Source organism: Ictalurus punctatus, chromosome 1 (genome assembly GCF_001660625.3).
Source record: "Ictalurus punctatus breed USDA103 chromosome 1, Coco_2.0, whole genome shotgun sequence".
Lineage (NCBI taxonomy): Eukaryota > Metazoa > Chordata > Actinopteri > Siluriformes > Ictaluridae > Ictalurus > Ictalurus punctatus.
In genome coordinates, this window is record NC_030416.2 from 2,102,802 (window position 1) to 2,116,001 (window position 13,200).

Below are 13,200 nucleotides of genomic sequence, written 5' to 3' on the forward strand. Positions count from 1 at the left end.
CTATTTCCCTTCACACGAAGTCTATTTAAAGCAGTATTTTCTTTTTTTAAATAAACTTCCAAATATACAGTATATCTAGTCCCTTCTAGATATACTGTTACAGTTAGAAATGGATATACATTTTTAAAGACTTACATGATTATGGTTTTCTTTGGTACTTTAGTCTCTTGCTCTGTAACTAGAAGGAAACAAAACCCCACAAAGTTACACAAAATCGTAAAATAGGACATTTCCGTTCAAATGCTGTTTATGTATTATGTATATATGTAACAATATAGCATCTTAATTCCAAGATCTACGCCACAAAGTACTCCCACGAGATGCCAACCCATATTTACGCCTCTATATCATCATCATTTTCATCATCATCATTTCTACCTTCAATCCTGATGGCCTGCTCTCCTCCGGCCATCGCTAACGTAGGAAGGACCAGCTCTGCCGCACACCTCACGTTGCCTAGCCGGTTAGAAAGCTGCAAACAAATCCAAATGATGGCGATTGAATTCTGGATTCTGATCGGTTAGAACGTGGTCAACGTTAAGAGCAGCCACAAATCACGTGCTCGCTCCACCACGTGGTGATTAAACGTGACAACTGAATACACACTTGTCTACTCACAGCATTTCACATAACAACTAACGAAAGTTATACCTATGCGATACCGTACCTCGCATTCATAACGCCCCAGGTCTTTCTCTCCGGGGTTCTTAATCACGAAAACCACCACGCCGCTACGTGGTTCGCTGTACGTCTGATACTTCTCCTGGTCCGCTAGCAGTCTGCCCTCTTTAAACCACCTAAACAGGGACGAGAAAAAGAAAACGATCTGCAACGGCGATACGCATGGCGTATTCGGAAAAAAACCAAACATGCGGCAGCAAAAATACGCAAACGAGTACCTTATTTTTGGACTTGGAGCACTTATGATTGTGCAAGTGAACTGAGCGTCCTCTCCTGCGACGAACACGGCGTTCCTCAACTTGTGGACAAAGCGTGGCGGTACTACAAACGCAAAAACAGACAAAAAACAAGAATGATTTCATTTCATCTTGATCTGGATGTAGACTAGAACGTGGATCCTAATACCTACCCTGGACTGTAATCTTGCCCAGGGTGCTGGCGTTTCCAGCAGCGCTGGTGGCGAAGCACATGTACTGGCCAGAGTCATCTGCAGTCATGTTATCCAGGATGAGGGTGCAGGAACCATCGGGGTCCTCGATGATGATGTGGTGAGGGTCGACCTCCACGGCCCGGCCGTCTGCGCAAACATACGCAAGCATAAGGATCGACTCGCATATCATTCAGTCTAATGCAGTAGGATTACAGACAGTAATGCGGCCAAAATATATTAATGGAACTCTTTAAACACTTTTGATGATCAGTAAAATCCCTTTTACAGACCGAGCGCTTTTTGTATAGTGACCCATATGAGAACGAGCACAATTCCAGAGGAACCATTAATGTGCTCACCTTTAAACCAGGCCACTATGGGTTTCGGAGATCCCGTGACCTTGCAAGCCAGTTTAACCGTCTGTCCCAGTTCTGCTGTGCAGTCAGTCAACACCGCCTCAAAATCAGGTGGACCTATTTACACACACACACACACACACACACACACACACACACACACACACGGAATGACCTTTCTGCAAAATATTTTAAAACGAATTAACGTCATGCTTGGTGTGGGGACACGAGGTACTCACTCCACGCCGGCATGCTGTAGCGTTGTTGGAGGTTGCGCAGATCACGGAGCCAGGAGTTCTTCAGAATGACGGTGCGTGCTTGCAGCGTGTACTTCCTCACCGAGTCCTCACGCTCGTGCCAGATCTCGAACGCCCTCTCGTCTCCTTCCACAGTCTCGTTCACGTCAATGTTGGTGAGCTGAACGACAGACGGGATTAAAAAAAAAAAAAAAAAAAAAAAAAAAAAAAAAAAAAAAACAACCAAACATTACTTCCAGTGTTGCGGAACACTGGCGAAACAAGTTCATTCCTGTTCTTGTTGTTAATACGGTCCATAGCATCAAGCGTACTGTAACTATAAACGGATAAAAAGGTACATGCCGATCTCTAATCAATCAATCAAATCAATCAATCAAATGTCCGTTTTCGCCAACGTTAGCTGGATTATTACCCAGGCAAACGACCTTGAAGCCATGTTTACCTTCATCATATTCTTGAACGTGTACGTTTGGACGTCCATGTCCGTGTCTCGTTTCTGTTTGCAGATGACGACGTAGTTTCTGAAGAGGAAGACGTGCCGGTGATGTCCTCTCGAAGACGTTCTGATTCCTGGAGCGCCCTCCCACACTATGAAAGGACCCTGCAAAACCAAACAAACAATTCAGTCTGATGTCCTATTCGGTAATATTGTAGAGATAGATAGTTGCTTTCAATCTTTCATTTGTGCAATTGTATGTACGAGTGTGTGTGGGGTGTGTTAGTACCTGTCTGATGGGCTCTCCTAAAGCTTCCAGGTTAGCGGGGTAGTTCGCAATCAGGGAGACGTGATGCGTGTTTTCAGAGCGTGTGGGAAGAGAAGAAACCATGGCGTAGGCCTCTTCTAGAAGACAGCAGTTCTGTCCATTCCTCGCCTTGTTTTTAATCAACTCCTACAGATCATATCACGTTCCAAATCAACATCAGTGATGCCTTAATGTGCACTTTAATTCAGTTTAAATTTCAAATAAATTTCAGGCGCAAATAATAATAATAATAAATGAAGAAAAGGAAGCGCGTTACCTTTAAGAGGTCCTTGTATTTCTGGATTCTGTCCAGAGGTCTCTGAAGATAATTATTCACACTCAGTACCGGACCTTCTGCAGGATCCACATTCGCCAGCTCTGAATCCGTGTATTTCTAGTTTATAAACATAGCGACAGGATCATTTCTTGCTTTGGTGGAAACTGCTCATTTTAAAAGCCACATAAACACTTTACGCTTCATTATTTGCAGCGTAAACATTCTAATTGTGTTCAGGCCTACGTTAACGTCACCGATTACAGGCAAGCCGCCGTGACTGGTTTTCAAAAGACACGCTTACAAAATAGGTCTCGAAAACGAGTATAAAGAAATTCACTTCGGCATAGCGCGCTGTTCTAACGTAGCATCGCAACTTTAATCTCGTTATTTCGACTTAACGTCTTGTTCTTACACGACATCGTTTCGACATTATTTCAGGTCAATGTTTCAAAAACATTTTACAAGCCTGGCTGCGAGGATGTTGAGGCGAAATGAAAATACTGCATAACGTATTCAAATAAGAAAAATAATGAGATATGAAGTTAACACTGTGTCAAAATAACTTGCAGGTCAGGGTTCACATAGTCTAGGCTTCTAAATCCATCACTGGTGGGTTTTATCCGCCCCATATTTTCATTAAGGGTACCAATAATTCAGGAATTGACCCTCTCTGAGAAATATCATAAAAATGATTCACCAATGCACTTACAATACTGCCCATTCTTTATGGTCTCACCTTGAAATACCGCTGAACGTCTTTCTCACTGATGGTAGCCTTGGCCTTAGCCTGACCGACAAAGTACGGCAGATAGTTCTCAAATCCTCCTGTGTTTTTTATGAAGTGCATGGCTATATCGTCATCCGTGTCACAGTCTTGCAGCCCAGGGAGAAAAGAGCTACAGAAAACAAAATAATAATAATAATAATAATAATAATAATAATAATAATAATAATAATAATAATAATAATATATATATATATATATATATATATATATATATATATATATATATATATATATATATATATATATATATATATATATATATATATATATAAACAACAACAACTGAGCGCCAGAAATAAGAAACTACACTTTCTTACTAATAATATACAATTACAAATGTATACTCCCCCCCCACACACACACACACACCCCCCCCCCACCCCCCAATATTATACAACTCCTTCTCTCAAAACAATCTTTCCAAAGTAAAGAGTGCAAGGACTTAAGTTTAGTCGAGTTGGAACGATCCACACATCACAACCCTTCTAGTTCACCACGAAGCAGCAAGGTATTTATATTATTACTCGTCACGTACCTGCTGTGGAACGCACTGATGTCGCTAATGTTGCAGAAGATGGTCTCCTTGCGACTGCGGATTTCAGGCGGCGTGCTCTCCTCATCGACGTGCTTCAGATGGTGCGACGTAACGAAGCCCACCTCCTTTATAAACTCCTTCTCACTGGTAATGAGCTCCTGGATGAGTTGGCTTTTCGTAGACCATGATAATAATGAGGAAAAGAGGAAAAGAAAAGAAAAGAAAAGAAGAAAAAAAAAAAACACCACCAAAACAAAACAGGTTAACCAACAACAACCTAAAGCAAGTTTAGTAGAAATAAACCAACTCTTTTGGGTGGTTGCTATCTGAAACATTCCAGCGAACAGTTCCGGACATCATAAGTGTATGCGACTGTTTCTTTTCCAAGGTATTAGTAGGTTAAGGTATCATAGATATTGTACACTGTGAACACATGCTTCGTGAGGGATCTTACAGTGTGCGCACCTGTGGCATAAGCTCACAACGTCTTACAGCGTGATCTGAATCACGTGACGTGCGCCCGAGAGAGGGAGAACTCACCAGAGCTTCCTTTTGTACTCTCCCTCAGTGACCTCCTCTCCCGTGGTCTCGGGAACTTCCGATGCATCTGCAGAAATCTACAAAACGCTGGCGTTTAGCATTCATTCAGCGTTCGATGCCCTGAATTCTTTTCAAACGTCTCAGCACTCACCTTCAACTTCTTGTCGAGGTACGCTGGAGAGACCCAGCCCTGACGCGAGGGTGTGGTTTTGGTGGGTTTAGTGCGCACGAGCCATTTGAGCGGATGAGCCGAGTCCAGGACCTCCACGTACTGCCCCTCCTTTAGAGCGATGCTCTCTTTACTCAGTCCCGTGGGGTTATAATCCGCCGTCGCGACGTAGATGTCAAACATCTGGTCGGAGCAATGATAAAGATGACGTGTGGAAATACGATATAGAATAACATGCAGTGTATTTCACGTTTAACGTTGTGGAACGTCTGCGAGAAAAGTTTGTCATCCCGAGACGGTTATCGCAAACCATTAAAAGGACGTGGATATCGGAGGGGGTGCGTGTTACCTCTCCTCGGGCTTCACCCTCGTCGGATTCGGAGGACGAGTCGGTGATCAGAGAAGCGGGACGCGAGCGGCCGTGGTAGGGAGATGGAGTCTTGGTCTCGTCGTCGCTGTCGCCTCCAGGCACACGTAATGAGGCTGAAAGAGAGAAACGGAGAGACACACGGAGACAGAGATTTGATATTGGGCATCTTTATTTTCCCTGTCTAATCTAACATCTAATCTAATATCCATCACAGTTACAAATCAGTTAACTGAAAACCTCTCATTCACAAAAATATATTAACATGACAGAGAACCTCCCTCACTCCCCACGTAAAGGGAAAAAGAAAGAGAGAGACAGACGGCCGAAGGAAAAGGCAAGAGACAGATGTATAGAGCGTGAGAACTGGAAGAAGATGGGGGAGAGAGAGAGAGAGAGAGAGAGAGAGAGAGAGATGGCGAGATAAAAATAAATGGAAAGAGAGAAAGAAAGAGATTGACGGAAGACAAAGGAAAGAGAGAAACATTTAAAGAGAGGTGTAAAGAGAGTGAGAAATGGAAAGAGAGAGACAGGGAGAGAGAGAGAAATACAGCAAGAGACAGAAAAAGAGATGGAGAAGGAGAAAGAAAGAGAGGGACTGACAGGGAAAAGTTAAGAGAGAAAATATGTAGAGAGAGACAGATAGAAAGATGTAAAAAGAGAGAAATGGAAGAAGATGGAGAGATAGAAAGAAAGAAGTGGAAAGATGGACAAAGACAGACATACAGAAGGAAAAGTGAGAGAATAACGGAGAGAAAGAGAGGTTTAGAGAGAGAGACGACCGAAGGAAAAGATGAGAGAGAGAGAGAGATGTAAAGAGAGTGAGAAATGTAAAGAGAGAAACACTGCGAGAGAGAGACAGAAAAAGAGAGAGATGAGGAGATAAAAAGAAATGGAAAGAGAGAAAGAAATATATTGACAGAAGGAAAAGGAAAGAAAAACATGTAAAGAGAGAGATAGATAGAAAGAAATAGAGAGAGAGAAAGAAAGAGAGAAATGGACAGAAATGGAGAGAGAAAGAAAGAGAGGGACAAAGACAGCGATTGACAAATGTAGACAGAACGCATAGAAGGAAAAGTGTGAGAGTAACAGAGAGAGAGGGAGAGAGAAATAGAGACATGCAAAGAGAGGTGTAAAGAGAGAGAGAGAGAGAGAGAGAGAGAGAGAGAGACAGACAGACAGACAGACAGACAGACAGAAAGAAATGTGGAGAGAGCAAGAGATGTAAGACATGAAACTGAATAAAAACATTTCACTCTAGGACCAAAGTCATTAAAAATCACAGATTTGGACTGTAACTGAATCTGTATCCAATCAGCTCACAAAACAGAAAAGTGTACGCTTGGACAACAATTTATACAACTAATAAATTCTACACTCGAGACAATGATCGGAGGAATGTGGACAAACAGTACTGGCAAACCCAGGCGAAAATAAATTTAAGAAAAAAGATGAAGATTCTGCAGTGTTTTTTTTGTTTGTTTTTTTGTCTGGTTTAGCTTTGGATACATACTGGTCACTTTGGGCCATGTTTTCATCCACTGGAGCACTTGACGGTTCTGTAAGCTGTCTGAATAACAAATCAGTTTCAGTGAGTGTGTGGAGCCACTGGGAGGTGAAGGTGCGGGATGACGGGATGAGTGAGTGAGGGAGGAGGGGATGATGGGACGATGGGACAAGTCAGGAGAGGATAAAAAAAAAATGGCATCACTATTAAAAGATAATAATAGCAAAAAAATTCTTGCTGTATATATTTTTTAATAGATTTACCAATAAAACCCCACCCTTTTTACTCAGATGTGCTTTACAGCTCTAAACTTCAAAATAAAAATAAAAAAAAACCCAGCTGTAACATTTTTAAAAAAGCCATTTAAATAAATAAATAAATAAATAAATAAATAAATAATCATCATCTTTTTATTAATTGTACCGTTAGTGCACACCAAAGCAGACAACATGCATCTACTGTGCTCATGTTATGTAGCTTTTATTCTAAATTATACGTGTATACTGGACTGGGAAAAAAAAGAAGTTTCAAATAAACAAACAAGCAAATAAATACACGACAAATATAAATATTTGTGTTATTTAAATCTGGCCAGAGACTTAAATTTGTGTTTTAAATGTATTACTCAATACAGTGTAGAATTATAGAATAACTCTTATTATTATAATTATTATTATTATTATCCATGATAATAGATAAAAATGGATTTCTTTCCTTGTGATAAACATTACTTGTTTACACATATAACGCCTGGAATATTTTATTCATCATTTCTATATGAATCTATTAGATCAGGTTTTTTATTATTATTATTATTATTATTATTATATAAAAGTTTACACTGTAATTGTTATGTTATTCATGTACATGACGATGTGTTTGATAAACAACTAAAGAAAACGGTTAAAACCGTGTTTAAACGGTCTAACACTATCCGACACTGTGAAGTTGTCTCTCTCACCTTGAGTGATCTTGGCAGAGACCATCTCGGTGATGTGCGACGTAAGCTTCTGTAAGAAATCTGCGGTATCGACGCCAGCCAGGTAAGGCAGTTTCGGCTCTCCTGAAAGGTAAGGAATGAATTTTCCTGCGTCAGGTGACACACTTTGTGCAAAAACATCAACCTTGGGTGTGTGAAGAGCTAGATTTACTCTCTTTCCTTTTTTTTTTTTTTTTTTTTTGACCAAACAGATATCTGTATGTTGTAACTAGTGGTGCGCAAACGTCACCATCACCAGCCAATCAGAAACATGCTCCGGCAAACAGGAAGGTCTTGCTTTCTCTTACACCACAGCAACTGCATCGTTATGATTACTTAAAAAACGACGACTTTATATATATATATATATATATATATATATATATAAAAAAAATTTAAAAATCCATTTACAGTTGTAGATAGTCTGTTAAACAAGCTAGTTCCTGTTATCACTTACATTATAGCAGCTATCAACAATTTTTCCTTTTGAAATGCATGACAAAAACAAAAACAAACAAACTAAAAAAACACCTTGTCATGTTACCGAGAAACTAAGATCTGTAAAGTCGAGATTCGTTCCATAAATAAATGTTAAACAAATATCTCCATATGTTTTTCTTTATTAAACGAGTACACTTGTTGATTAATTCTCAGTTTCTGAGGTCCCGGTGTAAGTTGTTACTATAGAAACGAGAAGGTATTCAAACGAGGTTTAGCTTAAAAACAAGTGATGAGATCGCATTGTTAAGAGTTTTAACTGGTCGATGTTGACGGTAAGTAAAGTATGTAATAAATACTCCTCTCACCTTTGCCTTCTTCCTCTGGAGGGCTGACTGTAATCCCACAAATCCTGTAAACAGGAAAGCACACAGTGACGCCCCCAGCCATGACACTTCATACCCATTTACAGTTAGGTCACATTCCAAGCTAAAGCCGTGGCTTTTCGATTCAGAAAGTGTTATGAGCTTACTCTGGCGTAACGCCGCTCTGCTGTAGAGTTGGGAGAGCGGTCACACCTTGGTCCACGTCCAGGCGGGCGGTGTTGACCGACTGGCCGGCGCGGTTGCTGGCGATGCAGGTGTAGCTGCCGCTGTGCTCCTTCCCGACATCCATCAGGATGAGGCTGTGCTGGGAGCCAGAGCTGGCGATCTTGTATCCGGGCGTGTCTGCTTTAATCCACAACAAATCCTTCAGTGCTTCTTCCTTCAGCCAGTTCACACAGGGAGTCGGGGAGCCTACGGGTGCGAAAAGAAAAAACAACAAACTCTTCCATCGACATTCAAGAACATCAGCATTAAGATTATACAACTGGGGCGAAGCGGAGTTACCGCTTGTCCTGAAGAGTCCTACTCCAATTACACCACAGCTAATCGCCGCCGAGAAGTATTATTTATCTATTCATTTATTAAAGACAGACATGTACTAACGTGCTGCACTTTTTTTTTATCCGTTTATAGTTATGTTTAACGTTGCGGAAGATCCACAAAACGTTCATAAATCTCCTCACAGAAAACTTCACCACATCAACAATAAGTTGTTGTGTTTTTTTTTGTTTTGTTTTTTTTTTTCAAAAAAAAGAAATGCGCTTAGATGGAGAACCCACCATATAATACCATGTGCAAGTCGTTACTATAGAAACCGTAACGTATTAGAATGAGCACTTTAATTAAAAATTACAGTCATATACTGCGCTGTGGTATACTGTACATCAGGTCAATCGAGACTACAGCACCTTCTACTTTGACAGACAGCGTGATGCTCGCTCCTTGCTTCACCGTCCGGTTGCAGAACTTCTCCAGAAAACGTGGCGGTACCAGAGGTTCTTTGGAGTCTGCGATGTGAAGCGGAGGTTATTAAAAAAAAACGATAATCGGAAACATTCGATATCGTCAAAATACTTCTACTAATATTCAACTTCTATTTATTTTATTGAGTTACATTACAGATGCGAAGGACATACTGTAGATGTATTCGTACACACCTCTAATCTTCAGATTCTCAGGTATGCGATCGCCTGGACCTGGAACGAGGGAAAAAATACGTACAAGAAGAATAGTATTAAACAGGTATTACCTTGGAACACCTTGGATGGTGTTCTGAATTCAAATTCAAATCTCTTGAATATTACAAGGTCACGTACTGAGCACGATCATGCGTGCGGAAGAGTAGGCAGCTCCGGCTGCGTTGCTGACGTAGACGGAATACTCGCCGCTATCTTCACGCTTCACCTCCACGATCTCCAGACTGAACACGTCTCTCTCGGCCGACAGCAAAACCCTGTCCGTGGCCGACAGTGCCACGCCGTCCTTGAACCAGTAAACTTTTGGTGTGGGGAATCCTAAAAATAATTTAAAAATAAATAAAAATCAAGTTAAACCCATGAAGATCGACCTTTAACCTGACGGTTGATGCCGTTACGAAGAACCTGACACAACTGACCTTTGATTCTGACGCTCATCTTGGCATTGGGCGCTCCGGGACTGAGAAAGAGGTCATGCAACTCATCCACCACTTGAGGAAGCTGTTCGTCCTCCACCACCGATTCGAACGCCTCAGTGTCTCTGTGCTCAGAACTGCGCAGCACAAAGTTTAAAAACGTCGAGAACATATTGAGGAAAAACGCGCATGCTACGGTACATAGAAGCAGATTTGTAATTCTGTATTAAGATAAATGCACAGAACGTGTATAGAATTATAGCAAGTAGAGTTGTGTCCTACAGAACGTGTCGAATCCACACGTTTTATGCTTATGAGCACGAACTGAATAAATAAGCACAGTCTTGATGGTTTGAGTTTACCTGGAGACGTAATCTTTAGCACTAATATACGAAGACGTTTCTGTGGCGTCGGCTGCGGTGTCGTAGTCAGAGCTGCAAGACACTGCGGAAAAATAAAATGCGTTATAATGCATGGAGGTTACACGCGTTATTAATGTTCTTCACAAAAATGGAGATTGTTAAGGATGTTACGCGAGATGAGAAGGTGAATATTTCTGTTTATTAACTATATACACAACAATAAATAGCGTTCAGTGGGCTACATAAACACCCGAGTGAGTAAGCGCTTCCTGACCACCGATATAAGCCTACATGAACATTTGAAAGTCTTGTTCCTCTCATAAAAACTGCTTTGAGAGCTTTTGTTTACATAACAAGACGACTTGGGTCTACATACGGTAGTGTTATGAGGAAGTCTTCCAACCTTATGTCAGAACGCTGGCATTATGGGTCATGAAATGTCATAAGTCAGCCCAGAAAGTGTCATTAAAATAAAATAATAAAAGATCTGAGATTTGTGTTGCATCAACTTCACATGAAAACTAACGAATGCAACTTCTATGTCTGGTTAAACCTACTGGAATAATCCTTTAGGAATATTTCTGTAGGCTTATCTCAGCTGTCATTAAGGGCGTATATTGAAATCCTGTAGCTCTGAACACTATCAACTTTTTTTTACATTTTTAAATTTTTTTTTTTAAGCGCACCTATTATGGATTTGAAACGTGCCTAATTGTGTTTTAAAGGTCTCATACAATAGATTTACGTGCATCCGAGGTCAAAAAACACTTTAACATGCTCATAATTTTAACTGTAGCATCCCCCCCCCCACCACCCCCAGTGTCAAAAACGACTCGTTAAATGATCCGTTCTAAATGATTCATTCTTTCAGAGATAATACTCTGCTCTGATTGGTCAGATGTCCCAGTCGGTTGTGATTGGTCTACCGCTGTCGGCGGGTTTCAAAAAGGAAACGCCCACTACCGTGACGAGTTTCAGCTACGTCTGTCAGCGAGTAGGTGATGAAGACCAGAGGCGGGGCTTTTTGTTACAAACCTACGTAGGTTAGTACAGGAAGTGAGTCTGGAATCACTAACGACTCGTTTCAGCTGTTCAGAATCGATTCCTTCTTTTGGGATTCGATTTGGGAACTCCATTTGTCGCGCGCTTTTGATTTTTGAAACTTTTCAGACATTTTTACATTCGCAAACAGCTACGTATATAACACGCTACGTGAAAGGTAATATCTGAAAAACCATAATAGGTGCACTTGAAGGGAAGTTTAAGATGAAGATGATTAGTTATTTCAGACAAAAGACACTTCCGTTTATTCATCAAAAGTTGCGTAGAAACTAGCCTCTGATTCATAAAACGGTCATAAAACATTTTAGCGTGAGTAATGAATCGGCTTCCGCTACGTGGACGAAAGCTCCACCCACCACTCCCTTATTTATACGTCGTATGTATAAATAATATGATAAAAATAATTTTTTTTAAAAATTGAATATAAACAAAAACGCTGAAAGAAATGAATCGATCAAACACTAAAACTCTGACTAGGAGAGTGATTAAAACCGCATCTAACCTTATTTTTGCATTCATATAAACTCAAACAACGTGTAAGGACTTCCAAAACGCTAACGATTGACGTTACACATTCCTGTTGAATAAAGTGTATACAGTATGTTAACGCTAAACCCAACACCGCGTACATTTTAATTCGAGATTCCCATGTGCACGTGTAATTGATCATCATGTTGTTAGCTAATTTTTTATTGGTATTAGAGAGTAGAATACAACACTACCTGCGATAATTACTGATCGATTTAGACGATTCAGCTGCAAATGAAGTGCGTTTCAGACTGTTAAAAAAAATGTTACAGTCAAATTTAAGTGAGCTCGATTGTACACGTACGGCAAATGCAAAAAATTCGGACGCTTGTTTTACGATCTGATTTGTCTAAATGCAACTTTGATGAATAAATGCCAGACATTCAGGTGGTGTCGATGCAAGCGTAATTCCACATAAAGACACCTTGCAATAAACAAAACTGGGATGCACTGGTAAAAGAAAGGGAGATTCCATCTAGTTAGATGTTCTGCCCATGGTGGAAGGCCACTTTCTTTTACCAGTGTACTCACTTTCCACCCTAAGCTCCGCCTTGCTGGATGCAATGCCACTGTCATTTTCAGCCACACATCTGTATACGCCCATGTCGGATGGCCGTACAGTTGTAATGATCAATTGATGGCAGCCCTCCTGGTCTTCGTTGATCATATAATGGTCATCTTCGTGTAGCACTTTCCCGTCTTTGAACCACCGTATGCTGGGGGAGGGTTTGCCGATGATCACACAGTCAAAGTTGACCGGGTATCCGTCTGGGACTTCCTGGTTTTGGAGCTGTGTCAGGAAGACTGGGGCTGCTGTGAGCCCAAAGAACACACGGCAGAACATTGCAGAGCACTGCTGGAGCAGAGCAGCTAAAACCATTTCATGCAAACAATGTACAATAGATAAATCACAGGTTCCCCTGCCCTGGAGAACCCCCTATCCTGCACATTTTGGTGTTTTCATTAATCTAATGTAATCGAACATACCAACTTCACCCCCAGAAAGACTGTGATTGAAGCAAGGAAAACACTAAAATGTTCAGGAAAGAGATGACTCCAGGTTCAGGGTTGGGAACCTGTGCTGTAAATAATTCAGACAAAATAGCAGACAATTTCAAAATTTTGGTAGCCAAACAAAAAGCATTCCATCATGCTCAAATCTAGAAAGCTACAATAAACCAAAT

At 40.8% G+C, this 13,200-nt stretch overlaps 1 protein-coding gene across 11 annotated transcripts in view; it reads right to left on the minus strand.

Annotated features, from left to right (window-relative positions):
• Nucleotides 1-13,200, minus strand: part of obscnb (obscurin, cytoskeletal calmodulin and titin-interacting RhoGEF b) — a 58,308-nt gene that overhangs the window by 2,916 nt on the left and 42,192 nt on the right. For 9 of the 11 annotated variants that reach the window (XM_017466774.3, XM_017466799.3, XM_017466810.3 and 6 more), the window contains 25 exons: nucleotides 12,548-12,829; nucleotides 10,427-10,508; nucleotides 10,068-10,201; nucleotides 9,769-9,966; nucleotides 9,610-9,648; nucleotides 9,361-9,459; nucleotides 8,599-8,863; nucleotides 8,435-8,478; nucleotides 7,611-7,712; nucleotides 6,656-6,712; nucleotides 5,125-5,258; nucleotides 4,758-4,958; nucleotides 4,607-4,683; nucleotides 4,067-4,237; nucleotides 3,481-3,640; nucleotides 2,745-2,861; nucleotides 2,450-2,614; nucleotides 2,167-2,325; nucleotides 1,707-1,884; nucleotides 1,471-1,584; nucleotides 1,091-1,258; nucleotides 900-1,002; nucleotides 668-797; nucleotides 379-472; nucleotides 136-178 (listed from right to left, as the gene is read on the minus strand). In XM_017466774.3, the coding sequence (XP_017322263.1) occupies nucleotides 136-178; nucleotides 379-472; nucleotides 668-797; nucleotides 900-1,002; nucleotides 1,091-1,258; nucleotides 1,471-1,584; nucleotides 1,707-1,884; nucleotides 2,167-2,325; nucleotides 2,450-2,614; nucleotides 2,745-2,861; nucleotides 3,481-3,640; nucleotides 4,067-4,237; nucleotides 4,607-4,683; nucleotides 4,758-4,958; nucleotides 5,125-5,258; nucleotides 6,656-6,712; nucleotides 7,611-7,712; nucleotides 8,435-8,478; nucleotides 8,599-8,863; nucleotides 9,361-9,459; nucleotides 9,610-9,648; nucleotides 9,769-9,966; nucleotides 10,068-10,201; nucleotides 10,427-10,508; nucleotides 12,548-12,829 (3,316 nt within the window). The remainder of the gene's footprint in view (nucleotides 1-135; nucleotides 179-378; nucleotides 473-667; nucleotides 798-899; nucleotides 1,003-1,090; nucleotides 1,259-1,470; nucleotides 1,585-1,706; nucleotides 1,885-2,166; nucleotides 2,326-2,449; nucleotides 2,615-2,744; nucleotides 2,862-3,480; nucleotides 3,641-4,066; nucleotides 4,238-4,606; nucleotides 4,684-4,757; nucleotides 4,959-5,124; nucleotides 5,259-6,655; nucleotides 6,713-7,610; nucleotides 7,713-8,434; nucleotides 8,479-8,598; nucleotides 8,864-9,360; nucleotides 9,460-9,609; nucleotides 9,649-9,768; nucleotides 9,967-10,067; nucleotides 10,202-10,426; nucleotides 10,509-12,547; nucleotides 12,830-13,200) is intronic. The other 2 variants (XM_047159492.2, XM_017466782.3) reach the window with 2 other exon arrangements.